Here is a 20,020-nt window from a genome sequence, read left to right on the forward strand (position 1 = left end):
ACTGCATTCCGGATGTGATTGGGGAGGACCAGACGGGATTTGTTAAGGGCAGGCAGTTGGTGGCCAACGTTAGAAGACTGTTGAATGTGATCATGATGCCCCCAGAGGGTAGGGACGTAGAGGTAGTGGTCACAATGGACACACAGAAGGCCTTCAACCAGGTGGAATGGACCCATCTGTGGGAGGTGCTGGGGCTGTTTCGGTTTGGACGGGGCTTCATCGGCTGGGTTAGGCTGCTGTATCAGGCGTCTGTGGCGAGTGTACGGATGAGCAGGTTGACATCGGGCTATATTAGGCTGCACCGGGGAATGAGTCAGGGATGCCCCCTCTCCCCATTGCCGTTTGTGCTGGCCAAGGAGCCGCTGGCAATTGCACCGAGAGCCTCAAGGGACTGGAAGGGGCTGGTTCGGGGAGGGATGGAACACAGAATCGCACTATACGCAGATGACCTGCTCCTGTATGTTTCTGACCCACTAGAGGGGATGAGAGAAATTATGAAGGTTCTGGGGGAATTTGGCTGGTTTTCGGGTGATAGATTGAACATGGGGAAAAGTGAGATGTTCGTGATCCAGGCAAGGTAGCAGGAGGCGCGACTGGGTGAGTTGCCGTTTAGGGTGGTAGGGGGAAGCTTTCGGTATCTAGGCATCCAGGTGGCACGGGAATGGGAACGGCTACATAAGCTAAATTTGACCCGACTGGTGGACCAAATGAAGGAAGACTTCCGAAGGTGGGACATGCTCCCACTATCACTGGCCGGGAGGGTACAGGTGGTGAAAATGACGGTCCGTCCGAGATTCCGGTTTGTTTTTCAGTGCCTTCCCATCTTTATTCCACAGGCCTTTTTTAAGCTGTTAAACAAGGTGATCTCTGGCTTTGTATGGCGGGCAAGACCCCGCGAGGGGATGCTGGAGCGCAGCCGGGGGGGGGGGGGGGGGGGGGGGGGGGGTCGTCGGTGCTGCCGAACTTTAGCAATTACTATTGGGCGGCAAATATAGCCGTGATTAGGAAGTGGGTGGTGGTATTGCGTGTGTTGGGGGGGGGGGGGGGGGGGGGGGGGGGGGGGGGGGTGCGTGGAGGCGGCACGCAAGGCCATGTGTTTGGGGGCAATGTGACGGCGGTTCTGCTGTTCCCGTCGGCACTGTACTCCACCAGCCCCGTGGTGGTGGCGGCCCTGAGAGTCTGGGGGCAATGTAGGAAACATGTGGGAGCAGAGGAAGCATCGGTTTGGTCTCCAATCTGCAATAATCATCGGTTTGCCCCGGGGAGGCTGGATGGAGGGTTTCAGAAATGGCAAAGAGCAAGGATCGAGAGGATGGGAGATCTGTTCATAGAGGGGAGCTTTCCCAGCCCGAGGGAGTTGGAGGAGAAATGTGAATTGATGGGAGGGAATGAGTTTAGGTTCCTGCAGGCGCGGGACTTCCTATGCAGGCAGGTCTCAACCTTCCCGCTCCTACCACAAAGGGGGATACAGGACAGGGTATTTTCCAGAATATGGGTGGGAGAGGGGAGAATTTTGGACATCGATGAAGAACTCATGGGGTCAGAGGAAACGCAGACCAAGGAGCTGAAACACAAATGGGAAGAGGAGTTAGGAGGAGAGATAGAGGATGGTTTCTGGGCGGCCATGTTGAATAGAGTCAATTGGTCCACATCTTGCGCCAGGCTCAGCCTCATGCAATTTATAGTTGTTCACAGGGCACAATTGACAGTGGCCCGGATGAGCAGGTTCTTTGGGATAGAAGACAGGTATGCGGGAGGACCAGCAAACCATGTTCATATGTTCTGGACATGTCCGAAGCTTTGGGGATTCTGGCAGGCATTTGCAGATGTCATGTCCAAGGTGTTAAAAACAAGGGTGGCACCAAGTCCATAGTTGCCGATTTTCGGTGCGTCGGAAGATCGGGAATCCAAGGGGAGAAGAGTTAGACGTTCTGGCTTTTGCCTCCTTGGTAGCCCGGAGGACAGATACTATTAGCTTGGAGGGACTCGGAGCCCTCGAAGTCAGAGATCTGGCTCACTGACATGGCTAGCTTTCTCTGTCTGGAGAAAATCAGGTTCGCCCTGAGAGGGTCAATGTCAGGGTTCGTCCGGAGGTAGCAGCCATTTGAAAAAATTAACTGTCGGAGGGGGGGGGGGGGGGGGGGGGTTAAAGTTAGTTTAGATTAATGGCAGGAAAGGTGGGACCTGTGAGGGAGGAAGACGGCCTTTTGCACTATGTTTATATTTGTATGTACACTGTTTCTTCTGTATTGTTACGAAATCACAAATACCTCAATAAAATGTATTCTTTAAAAAAAAAGATAGATATGGGGGTGTAGATCAGGAGAGATCTGAATAAGAGGAACTACCTTGGCAGCCCTTTTTTTTGTCTGCACTCTTCTCGCCAGGGAGAGTGGGAGCGAGTCCTATCTCCGTAGATCCCTCTTCACCTCCACCAGGCTGGACAGGTTCCACCTCTCAAGCCATGCTCAGTCGTGAGCCTTCTGGATCCCGAGGTATCTGAAGTTAGTTTGGGCCAGTTTGAACAGCAGCATCCCCAGATCTGGTCCTCTTCCCCAAAGGTCGACCCGGACGATTTTGCTCGCGTTCAGGTTTAATTTGTATCCCAAGAAGGCTCCAGGTTCCATCAGGAGCTCTGTTATTTTGCCCATGCTGGCATGGGGGTTTGAGATGTAAAGCAGCAGGTAATCAGCATACAGTGAAACTCTGTGCTCCTGTCTCCTCTCTGAATGCCTGTCCACCCCTCCACCCCTTCGATCAGCGAGGAGTGATGTCCACTGGCTCAATTGCCGGTGCGAAGAGCAGCGAGGACAACCGTCATCACTGTCTCGTGCCACTGTGCAGTCGCAAGTATTTAGAGCTGGTGTGGTTTGTCCGTACGCTTGTCATGGGAGCGCTGTATAGTAATTTCACCCATGAGGTGAACACTGGCCCAAACCCAAACGATTCAAGCACCTCCATGAGGTACCTCCATTCTGCTCGATGAAAGACCTTGTTCGCGTCCAGTGAAATGATCACTTCTGGAGTCCCCTCCCCGGGTGGGGTCATAATCATGCTCAGCAGGTGTCTAATGTTCGCCATGAGCTGTCTGCTCTTGGTAAACTGGGTCTTCCGCAATTATTTCTGGCAAGCAACTCGCCTCGCCAGAGCTTTCGCCAGGACTTTAGCATCAGTGTTCAGGAGTGGAATGGGTCCATATGACCCGCACTCCATCCGGTCTTTGTCTTTTTGGGGATCAGTGAGATCGAGGTCTGTGCCAGTTGTGGGCAGCAGGACTCCCCTTGACAGCAGGCCATTGAAAATTTCCCGCAGGTAAGGGGCCAGTGTTGCTGCGAACCTCTGTAGAACTCGACCGGGAACCAGTTCGGTCCCAGTGCCACCCCCGCCTGCATTGAATCAATGCATTCCATGATCTGTAACAGTCCCAGCCGTGCTTCTAATCCCTGACTCTTTTCCTTCCCAATAACTGGTATGTCCAGCTCGTCGAGGGACTGTTGCACCTTCGAGTACCCCTTGGGGAGCTCGGAGGTGTACAGTCGCCGGTAAAAGGTTGCGACGGCTATGGTGATCTCATCTGGAGCTCTGACCACCCTACCATTCCCATCTCTTAACTGTGCTCTCTCTCTTGTGGCAACCGGCTTCCTCAGCTTGTGTGCCAATAAACGGTTGGCCTCGTCTCAGTTCTCATAAAAGGGCCCCCTGTGTCTAGGGGAGCTGGTTCACTGCTTTCCCAGTGGAGGGGTCAAATTCTACATATGGTTTGCGTCTCTGCCAGCAGTTTCACGGTTGGAGCCATGAAGTACCGTCGATCCATTTCCGATATGGAATCTAACAGCAGCTGCCTAGCCGCCATTTCCTTCCCGTGTCTAAAAGCCCTGTACATTATTTCCCCTCTGATCGCTGCCTTCAGTGCCCACCAGAATGTGGAGGGCTAGACCTCCCCAATTTGGTTGACGGTTACATACTCGTCGATTGCTTGTGACATTTTATCACAGAACATCTTGTCAGCGAGTAGGACGGTGTCCTGTCTCTATGGGGGGCACTGGGGCTTGGCCTGTCTCCTATCTCACATCCATGTAGTGTGGCGCATGCTCCAAGATGATTGTTATGGAATATTCCACTCTGACATCCCTGGAAGCACCGTCTTACCCACTAGAAAAGAAGTCTACGCGCGAGTAAGCTTTGCGGACACGAGAGAAGGAGAACTCCTTCTTCAATGGGTGGTTGCTACGCTTTTGTCGGAGCGACCTGTTGGCTTGCTGAAACCTTCCCCCCCCACCCAGTTTCTAAAACATCTTAGAGACAAACGCATCGGGTTCTTACCCTCTGTTAGTCCAATGATCTGCAGGTTCGACCAGTGGGACCTGCTTTCTCAGTCGTCCATCTTTCCCTTCAGTGCTTTCTGGGGCAGCCACCTTGGCTTGAGCGAGGCAATCCGCTCGTCCTGGTCGGTGGCTGTGGCTTTGAGCGAGGCAATCCGCTCGGCCTGGTCGGTGGCTGTTTTCTTTAAGTCCCGCACTGCCTCTTGGACCTCTAGTCTCCACTCTGTCCATTGCTCCCTTTATGGGGGTCAGCGAGGACTCTATTGCCGACATGCAGTCCTCTCTCACTACTTCTCTATGATTTAGTAATTGAATGGAGGTGAACTCAATCAGCTTCTCTTTCAATAATTGGGTCGGAGTTGGGGTCTGTCAGACTCTGTTCCGGGTCGCCACATGGATCCCGCCCTCCCGTTCTGGGATTGGGCTTTTCCTTTCTCTGCTTTTGCCAGCATTGTGGTTTAGTTGCTGGCTCGCTGGCATCTCAATCAGTTGAGTGGTAGGTCGGGGTTAAGTTGGAGGGAACATTTTGGTACCCGTTTGACAGGTCAGCAAATAGGAAGTTTCTAAGAGAGAGCCACCTTTCGTGTGATCGCTCAACTCATGGTCGCCTCTAGAAGTCCCGTTATAATGTTGCTTAACAGTATGACTTCAGGAAATCTGGTGGACACATCCATAATTGTTAAGGAGTATTGATATCCATTCCTTGTTTTAGGAAGTGGTCCTACACAGTCTACTAAAATTCTTGTGAAAAGTTTCCTCAAAATTTGGAACAAGAATTAAAGGCCGCCGTTTTATTACAGCTGGTGAGTTCCCTTTAATTGACATGTGCGACAGGTTTGGTAAAACTTAACTACATTTTGGTGTAGCCCAGGGCAATAAACTATTACGTATCTTCACTTAAGTTTTCCTTATTCCTAAATGTCGCCCCTAATGATATTTCATGAGTTATTATTTGAACTTCTTTCCTGTATACTGGCGGGTGGTACATCACGATGAATTTCTGCCTGTTTTTCCACTTGTCGTACATGAGTATGCCTCCATTTACCATAAATATGTTATCCTTCCCATAATGCATTCAGGAATACGTGGCACTTCCAATTCTGAATATGGCCTTTGACAAAGTTGCTTTATAACTAATTTCCTTGCTGCAAACTGCCAATTTCTTTGAATTAAACAGGTCAGTTCCGTATCTTCTTCCCTTTCATCTTCATCCATCTCACCAAAGATAGTGGGCGGGATTCTCCATTGCCCGAAAAAGGTCCAGAGGTGGATTCATGATAGCTTCAGCCTACTTGAGAGGAAACTTGGAGGAGATCGCAACTGTAAGATAGAGTTCAAAATACCTCATCTCATCCATCCAGGACTGGTAAACCAGCCTCATCTGTTATATCTACTTATTCTGATATGTGTTGTACTTGAGTTGTTGCTCTGTTGTTTCTCAATAAACAGCTTGAAACTCCCTGGGATCAAACTTTGAAGTGGATGTATTCACTAATGATTTTGTTGGGAGTCAGGTCCATTCACAATTCCTCACATAACAAATTAGTCCTTGCCTGCCTGCAGCAATATCCGGACAACATCAAGGCTTGGGTTTCTGGAGCGCTCATACTACACAAGTGCCAGGCAACCACATATAATATTGTGGCTACAACAGCAAATCAGAGGCTGGGCCTGTGGCAAGTATTTCACCTCTTGACTGCTGCTGCAGGAGGATGCATTAAAATAGATTTCAACTAACATATATATTAGAAGGGATTATAACTAACATCCCAGAAGCTAAATGCTTACATGGATAATAAACTATACACCAGCGGATCTTGCATGACTCCAGGACCCATATTAATAGAAGAGTTGCCTAAATGAACCTCGTGTTCCGCCAGGGTCTTTGTCAGCGGAAGGAAGCAATGAATCAGAACAGGTCATAACAGTAATAGGACAGACATGGAGTCAACAACATCAGTTAGCCTTGGAGATCAGGGAAAAGACAGGTAGTGCTACCTTTGTGAATCCCATACATGGAACAAAGACATCTGGTTAATGTAAGCCTACATGCAAACTTGTTTTGAATTCAAGCAAAGTGTGGTGGTGCTTAACTTAATACGTATAAATATGGTGAGGATCTGGAGCGGCAGAGTACTGCTTCGAATGTCCCTCTGACGTTAGTGCTCTCCCGACATGTTTGGAAGAATAAATGATACACCCGAGTCTCTGGTGTTTAATTCACAGCATTCCACAGCACTCCCCAAAGGCTGTCCATCTCCAAGACACAAATCTGCAGTCTGATGAAATATTCTCCACTTGGCTGGGTGAGTGCAGCATCAACAACAATCAAGAAGTTATACACCATCTGGAACAAAGCAACCCATTTGTTCAGCACCCAATGTAAATATTCGCTCCCTGTGCCACCGGCGCAACAGGATCTACAAGATGCACTGCCACAACTCATTAAGCTTCTTTAACAAGCATCTCGCAAACGTGCGACTAGGACAAGGGGAGCATGGGCAGGAGAACACCAGTACCTCGAAGTCACACACCTCCATGACTTGTAAATACATCAACATTCCTTCATTTCTGCTGGTTTGAAATCCTGAAACACAATATCGAACATCACAGTGGGCGCAGCTTCATTACATGGACTGCAGCAGTTCGAAAAAGCTGCTTACCATCAAGTTCTCAGAGACAGTAGGGATGGGCAACAAAGGCTGGCTTGCCAGTGAAGCCCACATGAAAGAAGAAAACAAAACACAACAAATTTAATACTTTAGTTTTCACTTTCACATCCCTTTTGTCCACATCCCGCGCTACTTATTGCAACATCAACCAGCATTAAATCGCAAACGAACAAGGGGGGGAAATGATCACTACCCTTCTTGGCACAAAGTCTATATGTTGCATCAGCTTTTGACATATAAATTTATGCATACAGTAACTATGTAAACCTTCACATATACCTGGTGATTAATATCAGGTTTAAGGATCGCAATTCAGTAACCAGCAAATGCATCACTGCATCACAACAATTGAATGCAATGCACCAATTATAAATGCACGATAATAAACAAATATATTTTGTGTCTTTGTTTTGAAGTTCCTGAAGCAACTGAATCTTAGTATTCTAAAGTCAGGCACTAGGGAAAACACCAACATCTTCAAGCGCAATTGCTACTGCTTCGGTGCCAGATTGAGAACTACAAGGTCACTTAAGATGGTCCCAATTACCTACCGTCAAGTGCATTCTAGTATCTGTACTTTCAGTGCAGCTTTCTTGCAGCAGATAACAAACCTTTACCTGAAGCTCCATGTGCGTGTTCACGAGGATTCTACTCTCCATGAAGGATTTATTGAGACTTCCTTGTTCAGAGCTTGGTTTTTCCTCCAACGTTAATTTTACGAATATGGGGCTAAGTTCTTAAATTGTTGGATTCCTGTTCAGGGTTATTAATTTCTGCGCTTCACAGAGACTTCCTTTAAATGTCAAGAACAGATTTTTAAATTAATTGATCCTTCAGAGCCGATAAACCTCGCTGTCTAAAACTAACAAACGCTTTGTGGTTGTTTTCAACTTTTGTAAAGGCTCTATCTCATACAATGGACAATGCCTCTGCAGGACAAGTATTGCTTGACAAAATCACTTACTCCGCGGACATCAACACTATAAGCTGAACTTCCATGCAGCATTGATGTGAAAGTTGCATTGCTTAAGGGTGCTTTCTTTTGAAGTTTAAATCAAGGTCCCACCTGTCTGTTCTGATGTACATGAATCTGCAGATCAAGGAATTCATCGTGGTCTCTGGCCAAGCCATTGTGAGACACCCTGAAAGCTGGATGGTGGCAATATATAATTTCTAAAGGCAGATTAGTTTTCCCCAAAGATGCATTTTGACATAGCTATAGCCAATATATCAGAATATATGCATTGACATTACAGCAAGTTATACTTTGTGATAATGTTAAACTACATGAAAACAAATTAAAATCAGCTTTCAAAATTACTTGCTTGGCACTTTCTTTTTAAACTTCAAACTTTCAATTTAGCTTCCAATGCCATCATGATTACTGGGATCATCCTTGTAGTTCCTACTTTTCTACTGTTCTCCGAAGTATGGCCAAATTAAGTGTGGCATTTTTGGGATGCTCTACTTTATTTCAAAACTACTGTTTGAAGTTAAGTGCTTTTGTATTCTGCTGCAAGGTAATGCCTTCTGTAATATCAATGATTCTTGTGACCACTTGCAATTTGAATTCCTTTCTGGAACCTTTACATAGGCTTGGTGAATAGCATCTTTTCCAGCAGCATTTTCTGATTCCAGTTCAACAGAGAAATCTCCTGCCCCAAAGTATTACTGCAGTTATGAATTAGTAGATGAATTAGTAGACACACTTCAGGTAACAGTCACGACAAAATACAATCACGTGCAATTGTCACCAAATGCTTTGCATGCCTGCTTCAAGCTAACTTTTGCACAATGAGGCAATGTTAGTGCCATTAAGGTTACCTGATGCTCATTAGGAAAGATTGGACATACATATTCAATTTAAAATCTGAACATGCTATGCAAGAATTTTCTGTCAAATAACAGTACAGCTAACGGTGCTCACCATGATTTGTGTGCAAATGGTATAGCAAGTTCAAACAAGGAACAGATGCAGTTAAACGTGAAATATCCAAAGCGTGATGTCAAGCTGCATCGCTCCACCATTAACTTTGCAGACTGGCATCTCACTATCTCGCTGTTAAAATACACTAAGATGGCACATAGCTATTGAAATTTGCAGTGGAAACAAACTAAACTCATTGCGGGAAATCAAGTATCTTTAACACTTCTATTTAAATGTTAATTATTGCCACTGAAAAGTTAAGTGTGGAATTTCATTCCTACAGACGTTAATTGCTGATCCTTTCCAAAATGTAAATTTTGCATCGACTTAATCTATTGCAATTATACTTTCTTTTCAAATTCCTGTACTCTTCATTTCCCATCATCTGACTTATTAAAAAACACAAATGTTTGCCGTGCACAATCAGGTTTCAGAAGTTGTTTATCCCTCGCTATGCCTTCAACACTTTCAACAACTTGACTTGTGGAACAATGTAAAACCTAGATGCACAAAGCGAGGTTGCATTGACAGCAGGTGCCTCACCACAGCTGTACCTCAACATCATCTGTACAATCAACGCCAACTTCCATGTGCATGCCAATAACAAACATGGTAGACCTGCCCAAATGAAAGTTGTGGCTAACTGAGTTTTGGGAAAAATTAAGTTATTGTTTCCACTGCCCAGCATGAACTTTGCTCCTTTCCCATTGTCACCCTCTCCCTTGGCCTCTCACGCTGGCTGACGGGGACAACCCAAACCTTTGACATCTCGATCAATTCAAAGTTGAGCATCAAACCCACATCCTTTCCATTATCAAATTTGTTCATTTCCACCTCTGCCCTCTAGTGCTGAAAGGGTTATTCAGGTTATTACTTTTAGATTAAATTATTCGACCGCTCTTTGCAGTCCTCCCATCATCTCAGCTATTTAAATTGAAATAGAAGTTAAAAAAATAAATATTTTCAGCAATTTGTAACTTCTCCTTTTTCTTTCATTCATAATAGTTTTTGCTTGATACCCTTTTGCAATTCAGTTGCCTCTTAAAAAAAGAATGGTTGATTGCCATTCTTAATTGTTATTTGTCAATTGGTACATGTTCTACCTGCTCAGTTGAGGTTTGTTGTTGCCTTAAAATTAGAATCTATCAAATGCATACCTTGAAAAGACTGGCCCAAATCTTCCAAACGTCAGAACCCCAGCGTCTGAAGCTGATCAAATCTAAAACTACCCACACCTGCATGCATTTTTAAAAAGCATCTGCATGCATTTTTAAAAGCACAACTTGCAATCCACTACGCAGGGAAACTCCCTCAGCTCAAAATCAAACCGAGCCACTCAGAGAATCAGACCTCTTTACTCATAATAAATTTAAATGTCCAGTGTGAATGTTAGTGACCGAGTGAGTAAATGAATGAATAGGTAGGATGGGTGCGGTAAGTGGGCAAGGAGGGGCTGGCAGGGGTGGCAAGTTTGGAGCAGTGCAAGTGGCCGGAGACTTCAGCAGGGTAGGAAGGTATGGTTGATTTGTCACATTGGTGGTTAGTTACATCAGGTCGGAGGGGTAGCTAGGTGGCAGGGCCTAATCAGGTCAGGAATCATACCATGTGATGATCCCTATTTTGAAATACATTAGTTCCTTCCCTTACCTCGGTGAACAAAATATTGCCATCATCACCATAATCAACAATCCTATTTCTCAACAGAGATAAAATTTGAAAATTTCTTTCATGCTCATTACATCTTCACCCTCATTCACCTTGGGCACACAGTTAGACTTATATATACTCTGATTTATTCTACCAAATGCAATGGAAAACCAAAAGATTAAAACAATCACTTCAAATTTTATTGTGATAAAGGCTAATATTCCGTTGCCTTCCTATAGATTGCAGCACCTGCAGGACAGCCTTCACTGACTTATTGACAAGGACAAGTGATAGAAACTGGGCAGCATTGGACAAAGCTGGGCCGAAGGGCCTGTTTCCATCTGTAAACATCTATGACAACATGACTCTATAAATTCACGGCGAATCTGTGATCTTACCTTCTTCCCCGATTGTTTTTCCACCATATCGATGTTGAGTGGGTAATCTTCTGATTGTGGTGTTTTAGAACACCCACTCTTGGGCATCGTTCCTCTTTCCCCAGGCTGTCACCTCATTCAAGAATCCATTGCGTCATCATCGACAGTCTGCAAGTAAATAAACAAATTGCGATTCAGAACAAGTACTTTCAACTAACGTGGTAATAAGTATTGGCCAAAATCTTTTAATTCAAAACTAATTCTGGTACGATACATTTTTGATTGGAGGTGGAGTCAGAAATTTCACATCAACTGTGTCAGGGGTTCAGCTGGTGGAAAAAGGGATTGGAACCTGTTTTTTTTAAAAATCTTTTTGTCCCATCTGAGAAAATACTGACATGCTTCAAATTTCTGTGGTATCTATCCCCAAACAATTCCTGCTTCTGGCTTTACAACTCTACCACTCAAGGTGATCGCACACACATGGACCTCTGCTGCCACGTTAAAATTCAAACTGTCAACTGCTTATGCATCTGTGAAAATGAACTGAATGTCACCTAGTTGACTTTGATATCGCACGGGTCGGTCAAGTATGACCACATGATATGAAGTTGCACAATTACACAAAAGCCTACTTGTGTTCTTGCATTGTTAGTCTAAGAAATAGGAGGATTAGGCATTGACTTATCGACCCTGCTCGCCAAACAACATTAGGGTTCATCTGACTGGGGCCTGAACACCACACATGAAATTCACTTATCATTCCACTGCTCCCTTTATAATCTTTTTTTAAAAATACATAATCTTTATTGTCACAAGTAGGCTTACATTAACACTGCAATGAAGTTACTGTGAAAAGCCCCTAATCGCCACATTTCGGCACCTGTTCGGGGTACATAGGGAAAATTCAGAATGCCCAATTCACCCTAACAGCACGTCTTTCGGGACTTGTGGGAGGAAACCAGAGCGCCAGAAGGAAACTTACGCAGACACAGGGGAGAAATTGCAGACTTCACATAAGACAGTGCCCAAAGCCAGGAATCGAACCTGGGATCCTGGAGCAGTGAAGCAACAGTGCTATCCACTGTGCTACCGTGCCGCCCACCTTTGGGGAAAGGGTAGGGAAGAGAGGGAGGAAGCCATATTAAAGATACGCGAGTTAAACAAATACTATAATAATGTAGCGCCTATGCTTTGACCAGACCTCCCTTCAAAATATAGCACCAAATGGAGAGAGAGAATTTTCTCCAATATCCCAATCACAAATTGATCCAGTAAAACTTCACTATTTTGGGGAAATTGCGGTCTTTTAAGTTTCAAACTGCGCTTCTGTTCCAGAGTTGTTAATTCAGTTGGGGCAAAAAAGAGTTTCACGGTCAGATTATACATTCGCTGTGATGAAGAGGAATCCTACTCTCTCACTGATTTCCAAACAGTGAACATGTTTATTTAATACATTATACACCCATATACATTGATGCAAAAACACAAGTCTAGAGTTTTAGCTGTTGTTCAGTTGGTAGCACTCTGGGTTAAGAGTCTGACTCCATTGCTTGAGTGCAAAAATCAAGTTAACAGGCAGTACAGTTTCTGAGGGAGTGCTGCACTGTTGAGAAGCTTTGGCTTTTCGGTGAGATATTAAACCGAGGCCCCATAAGCCTGTTCAGGTGAATGTAAAGATCCCATGGCATCATTTTGAAGCAGAGCAAATTATCCCTGGTATCCTGGCCAATATTTAGCCCTCAATAAAGAACACAATCAGATCATCTGGTTAGTATCCACCTTGTCTGGGATCTTGTTTCGTGCATATTGGCATGCTGCATTCTCTACATTTAGAACAGTGACTACACTCAAAAGTACTTCATTGGATGTGAAGTGCTTTGAGCCAGTCAGCAGTCACGAAAAGCACTATATAAATGCAAATATCTTTTTTCTTCCTTTATAAGGAAATTCATTTAAGTACACAATTGTTTTTTACAGCTCGACTTAAAATTCATCTACTCTTCAGTTATTTGTGTTTCTGGCATGTGGGCAAAGCCAGCATTTAATGCCTTTACCCAATGGTGGGATGGGTGGTGATAAGCAGCCTTCTTGAACTGATGCAGTCCACGTGCTCAGGCTATATCCAGTGTTGTTCAGATCCAGACTTTTGACCAGCAACAAAGGAAAGTCATGATGATATGTGGTTGAGGGAAATTTACAGGTTATGTTCCTGTATGCATCCACTTTCCTTGAAGTGGGAAAAGGATATTGACTTTGGGGGATGTGACAATGTTAATGCTGGTGAATATGGCCAATTAGTGCCACACAAGTGGCTGCAATGTTACTTGCTACTTATTAGCCCATGTCTGAATATTGACCAGGTCATATTGGAACAGTTGCCGTCTGTAGGCAGCATCTGAATATGGGCAATCAACCCATTGCCGAGGATGATTGAGGGAAGATTATTGGTGAAGCAACTAATGATAGTTGGGCCAAGGACATACGAGGAGGAAGTCCCGCTGTGATGTCGCAGCATTGAAATAAATGGCCTCCAACAACCACAACCATCCAACTTTATGCTGGATATGATATCCAAACCATGGGGGAATTTCCCTCTCCCGATCTGCACTGACTTAAAGTTTACTAGGGCACTTAGTCAAATGTTGCCTTGATGTCAAGGGCCGTCACTCTCACTTCACCGCTGGAATTCAGTTTTTTGTCCAGGTTTGGACCACGACTGTAATATGGACTGAAATAGAGTGGACCTCGCGTTAATCCAAAATGGCAGTGAGCAGGTTATCTGAAAGCAAATGTTGCTTGATGGAGCTGTCAGCAGCACCTTCCATCACTTTACTGATAACTCAGACTGATTGGCTGAATTAGTGGTCTATTTTTGTGGGCTGGACTTGGTAATTTTCCCACATGCCACGTAGATTGCCAGTGTTGTAGCTGTATTGGGACAGTTTGGCAAGAACGTGGTGACTAGTTCAGGAGCACAATGCCAGTGTTACGATAATAAACAATAATCTTTATTAGTGTCAAAAGTGGCTTACATCAACACTTCAATGAAGTTACTGTGAAAATCCCCAGTCGCCACAACTCTGGTGCCTGTTCGGAGTACATAGAGGGATCATTTGGAATGTCCAATTTACCTAACAAGCACCCTTTTCGGGACTTGTGGGAGGGAAACCCGGAGCAACAGCTTGGATGTTATCCGGGTTCATCATATTTGCTGCATAAGTCCTGTCTGCTGTTTCTGGATGTGACATGGAATGAATAGAATTCTCTGAAGACTCACCTTTGTGATCACGAGGATCCAAGTCCAAGGGGGATCATTCACTCGGCACATCTAGCTAGAGATGGCAAAAAAATGTTTCAGCCTTATTGTTTATACTGACATGCTCAGCATCCCCATCAAGGAAGAGGATAACCTTGTTCTCCGGCTTAGTGATTTATTTGTCCACTATGATTCTCCAAATGAATTTGAATTAACTGTAGAGCATAGATCTGATTTATTGGTTGTGGATTACTTGGTTGTGTCGTGGCACATTGGGATATTTTTTAGCGTGCACGTGATCCTATGTTGTCAATTCACCAGTTTGCTACCGTCATTTTAACGACGTCTGGTGTTGCTTCAGCATTCTCTCCGTCATATCTCATTGGTCGTGGCTTTGGAAGGTGTCATCTGAGGAATATTGCTGAAATTCAGCAGTACATTTTGTAGATGTGCATTGTGCCATTGGCATTAGTGGTGGGTTGCTTTGTCCTCGGTGGTGTTGCGATTAGCGTGTTGTTGAAACTGTACTCACCCAGGCAAGTGGAGAGATATTTGCCTTGTAGTTTGTGGACAGGCTTTGTGGAGTCAGGTAGTGAGTTACTCTCCACAGAATGTCCAGTCTTCGGCCTGCTTTTGTAGCTACAGTATTTATATGGCAAGTCCAGATTAGTTTCTTGTCAATAGCAACTCCCAATATGTTGACATGGTGGATTCAGTGAGGAGAATGCCATTGAGTGTCATGGGTGATGGTTAGATTCTCTCTTTTTGGGGCGGCACAGTGGCGCAATAGTTAGCACTGCTGTCTCACAGCATTGAGGATCCAGGTTCAATCCCGGATCCGGGTCACTGTCCATGTTGGAGTTTGCACATTCTCACCCCCACAACTCAAAATATGTTCAGGTTAGCTAGATTGGCCATTCTGAGTTGCCCCTTCATTGGCAAAAAACTAATTTGTTCTTTAAATTTGAAAAAAATGCCCGTCCTCCCAGCTGATGCAGACAATTGGCCCCAGACAGCATTGATGGCAGTCTCCAGGGTCTGGAGTAGGCGTGTCTGTCTAATTCAAGTTTCTGAGCCGTGTCGGAGTGTTGAGAGGTCAAATGCCTTGTATACGACGATCTATCAGCATAAATATTACAGGTGTCATGAACTCTTGTCCTTAGGCATCCGCAGGAAGCACTCCTTGATCGTTAACGATGGTGGATCTCCACATCGATGTCAGCTTTAGAGAGGTTGGCTCCCCATGAAGGGGAAATGTTCCATATTTAGTAGGTTTTCTCTGTTGATCTTGACAGAGGAAGAGACCAGATCTTGCCCTGGTGCAGGTTGTTAAAGGATGAGCAATTAATAGGCAGTTGGGTTGTCACTATTCAGCTTGCAGAAAATTCCAATTTTCTGAACTGCACATGTAGTTCTTCGACCAGAGGAGGCAGCAATACAAAACAGAGTAAAGAAGTAATACAACTTTTAAGCCTAACAAGTGCTATGAACATTAAGCAGCAGAATACAGGCAGCACGGTGGTGCAGTGGTTAGCACTGCTGCCTCATGGCATCACGGTCCCGGTTCCATCCCGGTTGTGGAGTTTGCCCATTCTTCCCATGTTGGTGTGGGTTTTGCCCCAACCCAAAAGATGTGCGGGCTAGGTGGTTGGCCACACTAAATTGCCCCTTCATTTGAAAAAAATGAATTAGGGTATCTAAATTTTGTTTTAAAATTAAAATTAAGGAGAATAAAGGGAAAAGAGATTTGATATACAAATACTGATTCTCGTTCAAAAATAATGTATACAGCTGCTACTGCTTACTCCAACTCTGTGTATACCACACAGACCTATATCAGGAAAATGGCATTGCCGAAGGTATGAATCACAATTTAAACCTATCTGGGAATTCAGGAGAACTTATTTACCCAGAGACAGGAACCCACTACCACAAGTCATGGAGGTGAATGTTACAGATGCATTTCAGAGGTAACTAATAAACACAAGAGGTTAAGGAATAGAAGTTAGACTGATAGGTTTGATGAAAAGGGGCAAGAGGTGGCTTGTGTGGAGCATAAATGCAAGCATGGAGCTGCCGGCCCAAATGGCCTGTTTCTATACTATGTAGTCTTCAATAATTCTATGGAACGGTATCACTTAATTAGTCGCAAGTGGCCCTGATATTTCAGGCATTTAACAGCTGTATACTTCTCGGTTAGAAGCTCCAGCTCCGACAATCATAGGATCTCTGCATCCTGCTGTTGCTGCTCAAGAGACAGAATCTATGACTGAGGTGCAGCAAGGTGAAGAGAGATAGAGCCTGTGGCCTGAAGAGTTGCAGCAGTTATTTTAGCTGTTCCCACTGCGGCCATGAACACCATGAGAGGCGGCCATTTTGATGCAAGCTAATAAATGGTCCCTGCCCGCAAAACCTGGACCCACAAATGCAGATCCCCAAACCCTTACTTGGGCACCCATCTCCTAAACCCCAATTAGGGACAAAAAACAACTCATGTCGCTAAACAAGGACACTGACTATGGTAAAACCCAGACCCAAAACCTACAAAATCTGGACTGAGCCCACAAAACATGGTCTCAGACTCACTTCAACCCAGACCTCAAAATACTCAATACCTTGAATATTCAATACTAGCACCCTCAAAAACTGGACCGGGAACACAGATAATTCAACAGGATGCCACAAAACCCCAGACCCGAAATGCCCAAACAAAAACAGCATCCCACACAAAACAAACTGGAGAAATTTATTCAATATATTTTGGACAGCCAACATACCGTGTACAGACTTTCAACACCTATTGTAAAAGGTATGGTATTTGGAGTACCTCTACAAAGTGGCTGTGTGTCTGTAATGTAATTAGGGTGCTTTTGTGCTCAGATATTCCAATTTCTGTCTCATTAAAGCACTATTGATCTGGCTTTACCCACATAAGTGTATTTGTTTGGGGAGGAGGAACCTGAAAATGTTACGTATATGTAAATTAAATCATTTGTTATTTGATGGTTATTTTGGCACACACATTAACTGTGTGTGTATTCCCCTTGTTGTACAGTTGGACTTTTGGAAGTCAGCATCCTGACGTATACGTGAGCACTCACATTTAACAAAAGAAATCAGAACAAAAGGAAAGAATGCTGGAGAGTGCTCTGTGTTTGCATTTTTACAAAAACCGAGTTACAGTTTTCAGCCTCATTCCCAAAAGCAGCCTTGTGCCAAATAGTTGAACTTTGATTTTGGAAATAAGAGTACACTTGGTGGCACGGTAGCACAGTGGTTAGCACTGTTGCTTCACAGCACCAGGGGCCCGGGTTCAATTCCCGGCTTGGGTCACTGTCTGTGCGGAGTCTGCACATTTTCCCCATGTCTGCGTGGGTTTCCTCCGGGTGCTCCGGTTTCCTCCCACAAGTCCCGAATTGGACATTCTGAATTATCACTTGGTGTACCCAAACAGGTGCTGGAGTGGGGCGACTAGGGGATTTTCACAGTAACTTCATTGCAGTGTTAATATAAGCCTACTTGTGACACTAATAAAGATTATATTGTTACTCGGTCCACTATTGCATTTCTGAAAATCATGACTTAAATGACATGACTAAGTGAATCATAGGCCCCCATAGGAATCAAAGTTAACAGTGGAGTTGGGTTCCTTCGGGTTGGAATTCTATACTATGCATATGCAGTACTGTACAAATAGCTTGCAAATTGATGTAAATTACTTAATAGTAAAGATGTACTCTAATCAGGAGGACTTTTCTCAGCAGAGAAACATGATCCTGTGAAGTTCTGTACATTAATTAGAGAAATAATCTTTCAAATAAAATTAATAGAAGTAATAGCATGCACTGTAAATGTAAATACATGCAAAAAATGACAGTACACACTTGATTTTGAATTCGCCAAGCTCCATCTGGTGGCAGAAATTGGACAGTGCAGGTAACAAAAGTCACGGCATCTGTGCATGCTCAGTGGAAAAATGTAGAAAATTAGAATAAGCAGTTCAGCCCAGCAAGCCTGCTCTGCCATTCAATCAGATGATCTCTGTGACATTTTTCGCCATTTCCTTGATGGAGATGATTAAATATAGTACTAATGATGGACAACCAAGAGACTATTGATGAGCTGAATGCATTTCAAATGTGGACATGCAGGAGGCTGTTCCACATACCCTACACCAGGGGTGGGCAAACTTTTGCGTGCAAGGGCCGCATTCAGAAATTCACAATTCACAAAGGGCCGCATAGTATATTAAGTAAAATAATTACTTCACCCGGTTATGATTCTGGGCGCCTCATATAGAACATAGAACAGTACAGCACAGAACAGGCCTTTCGGCCCTCGACGTTGTGCCAAGCAATGATCACCCTACTCAAGTCAACGTATCCACCCTATACCAGTAAGTAACCCAACAGCCCCCCCACCCATTAACCTTTAAAAAAAAATTTAAAAAAAAAAAAAAAAAATTTTTTTTAAAAAAAATTTTTTTTTTTTTTTTTTTTTTAATGACTTGGTGGGCCGCAGAAATACCTTTGGCGGGCCGCATGCGGCCCGCGGGCCGTAGTTTGCCCACCCCTGCCCTACACAGACCAAAAGCTGGAGAGAACGGAGGAAATTATGAGTAGTGCAAAACATCAAAGAAAGATACAACGCTTTGATTACATCATTAGAGCAGATGGTAGACATGTTATTAGCGGAAGGAAAGATTTTATTTTTTAATTTTAGAGTACCCAATTCCTATTTTTCCAATTAAGGGACAATTTAGCATGGCCAAACCTTTTGGGTTGTGGGTGTGAAACCCACGCAAACACAGGGAGAATGTGCAAACTGCACACGGACAGTGACCCAGAGCCGGAATCGAACCTAGGACCTCGGCACCACGAGGCAGCAGTGCTGCCCTTTTAGTGGAAGGATAGATTGATGGGAAACAGAAGGAAAGCAGAGGGGAAAATGGATGACGGATGTAATGGACTGGATGCAGTTCATCTCTTTGGGGCAGCAGAGGATATACAAACGGTGGCGATCCATGGCAGTCAACCTTCGAGAATGTGACACCAATGAATGAACAAATAGAAGAGAGGAAGGTTATTCATCCTGCTGGGTCCATGACAGCTCTCTGCAAGAGAAATTCAGCTAGTCCCACATACCCCGCCTTTCGCTGTGCAAATTTTCCCTCTTCAGATAATTATCCAATTTCCTTTTGAAGGGCAAATTGATTCAAAGGCATTACATAAAGTTGTTTCAGGTCACGTTTGGTTCTTTTATCATCTACCTTAAATCAGTATTCTCTGGTTATTAACCCTTCAGTGAATGGGATCGGATTCTCCCCATCTACCCTGTCCAGACCAATAATAATTTTTACTGCCTCTATCAACTCTCTATACATTCGCCAAGGAGAACAGCACCAGCTTCAGCAATCTTCCACACAAATGGTTCCAGGGTGAAGGACTTCTTTCTCGTATCTTTTCTGCACCCTCTCTAATACATCACGTCCGTCCCAAGTGGGTGCCCAGAATTATATTTTCCCCCATTTAGATGGGGTTGCTGGGTTACCGGGATATGGTGGTGTGGTCTTAAATTCGGGTGCCCTTTCCAAGGGCCGGTGCAGACTCGATGGGCCGAATGGCCTCCTGCTGCACTGCAAATTTTATGATTCAATGATCCTATCACAGGATGTGGATGCTGCTGGCGAGGCCAGCAGAAAGTGCCCACCCCCAATTGTGCCCAAGAAGGTGGTGGTGAGCTGCCTTTTTGAACCGCTGCAGTGGGAATGGTCACAGTACTGCTTCATTTTTTAAAAGTACTTTTATTCAAAAAAA

General features: G+C 44.5%; 1 protein-coding gene across 1 annotated transcript in view; it reads right to left on the reverse strand.

Moving 5' to 3' along the window:
- The window catches only part of ankrd11 (ankyrin repeat domain 11), a 226,450-nt gene that overhangs the window by 98,919 nt on the left and 107,511 nt on the right, over positions 1–20,020 (reverse strand). Inside the window, 1 exon segment of the mRNA XM_038806475.1 lies at positions 10,967–11,113. Within this exon segment, the coding sequence (XP_038662403.1) occupies positions 10,967–11,053 (87 nt within the window). The 5' untranslated portion in view covers positions 11,054–11,113.

Source organism: Scyliorhinus canicula, chromosome 9, assembly GCF_902713615.1.
Source record: "Scyliorhinus canicula chromosome 9, sScyCan1.1, whole genome shotgun sequence".
In the NCBI taxonomy this organism is placed as follows: Eukaryota; Metazoa; Chordata; class Chondrichthyes; order Carcharhiniformes; family Scyliorhinidae; genus Scyliorhinus; species Scyliorhinus canicula.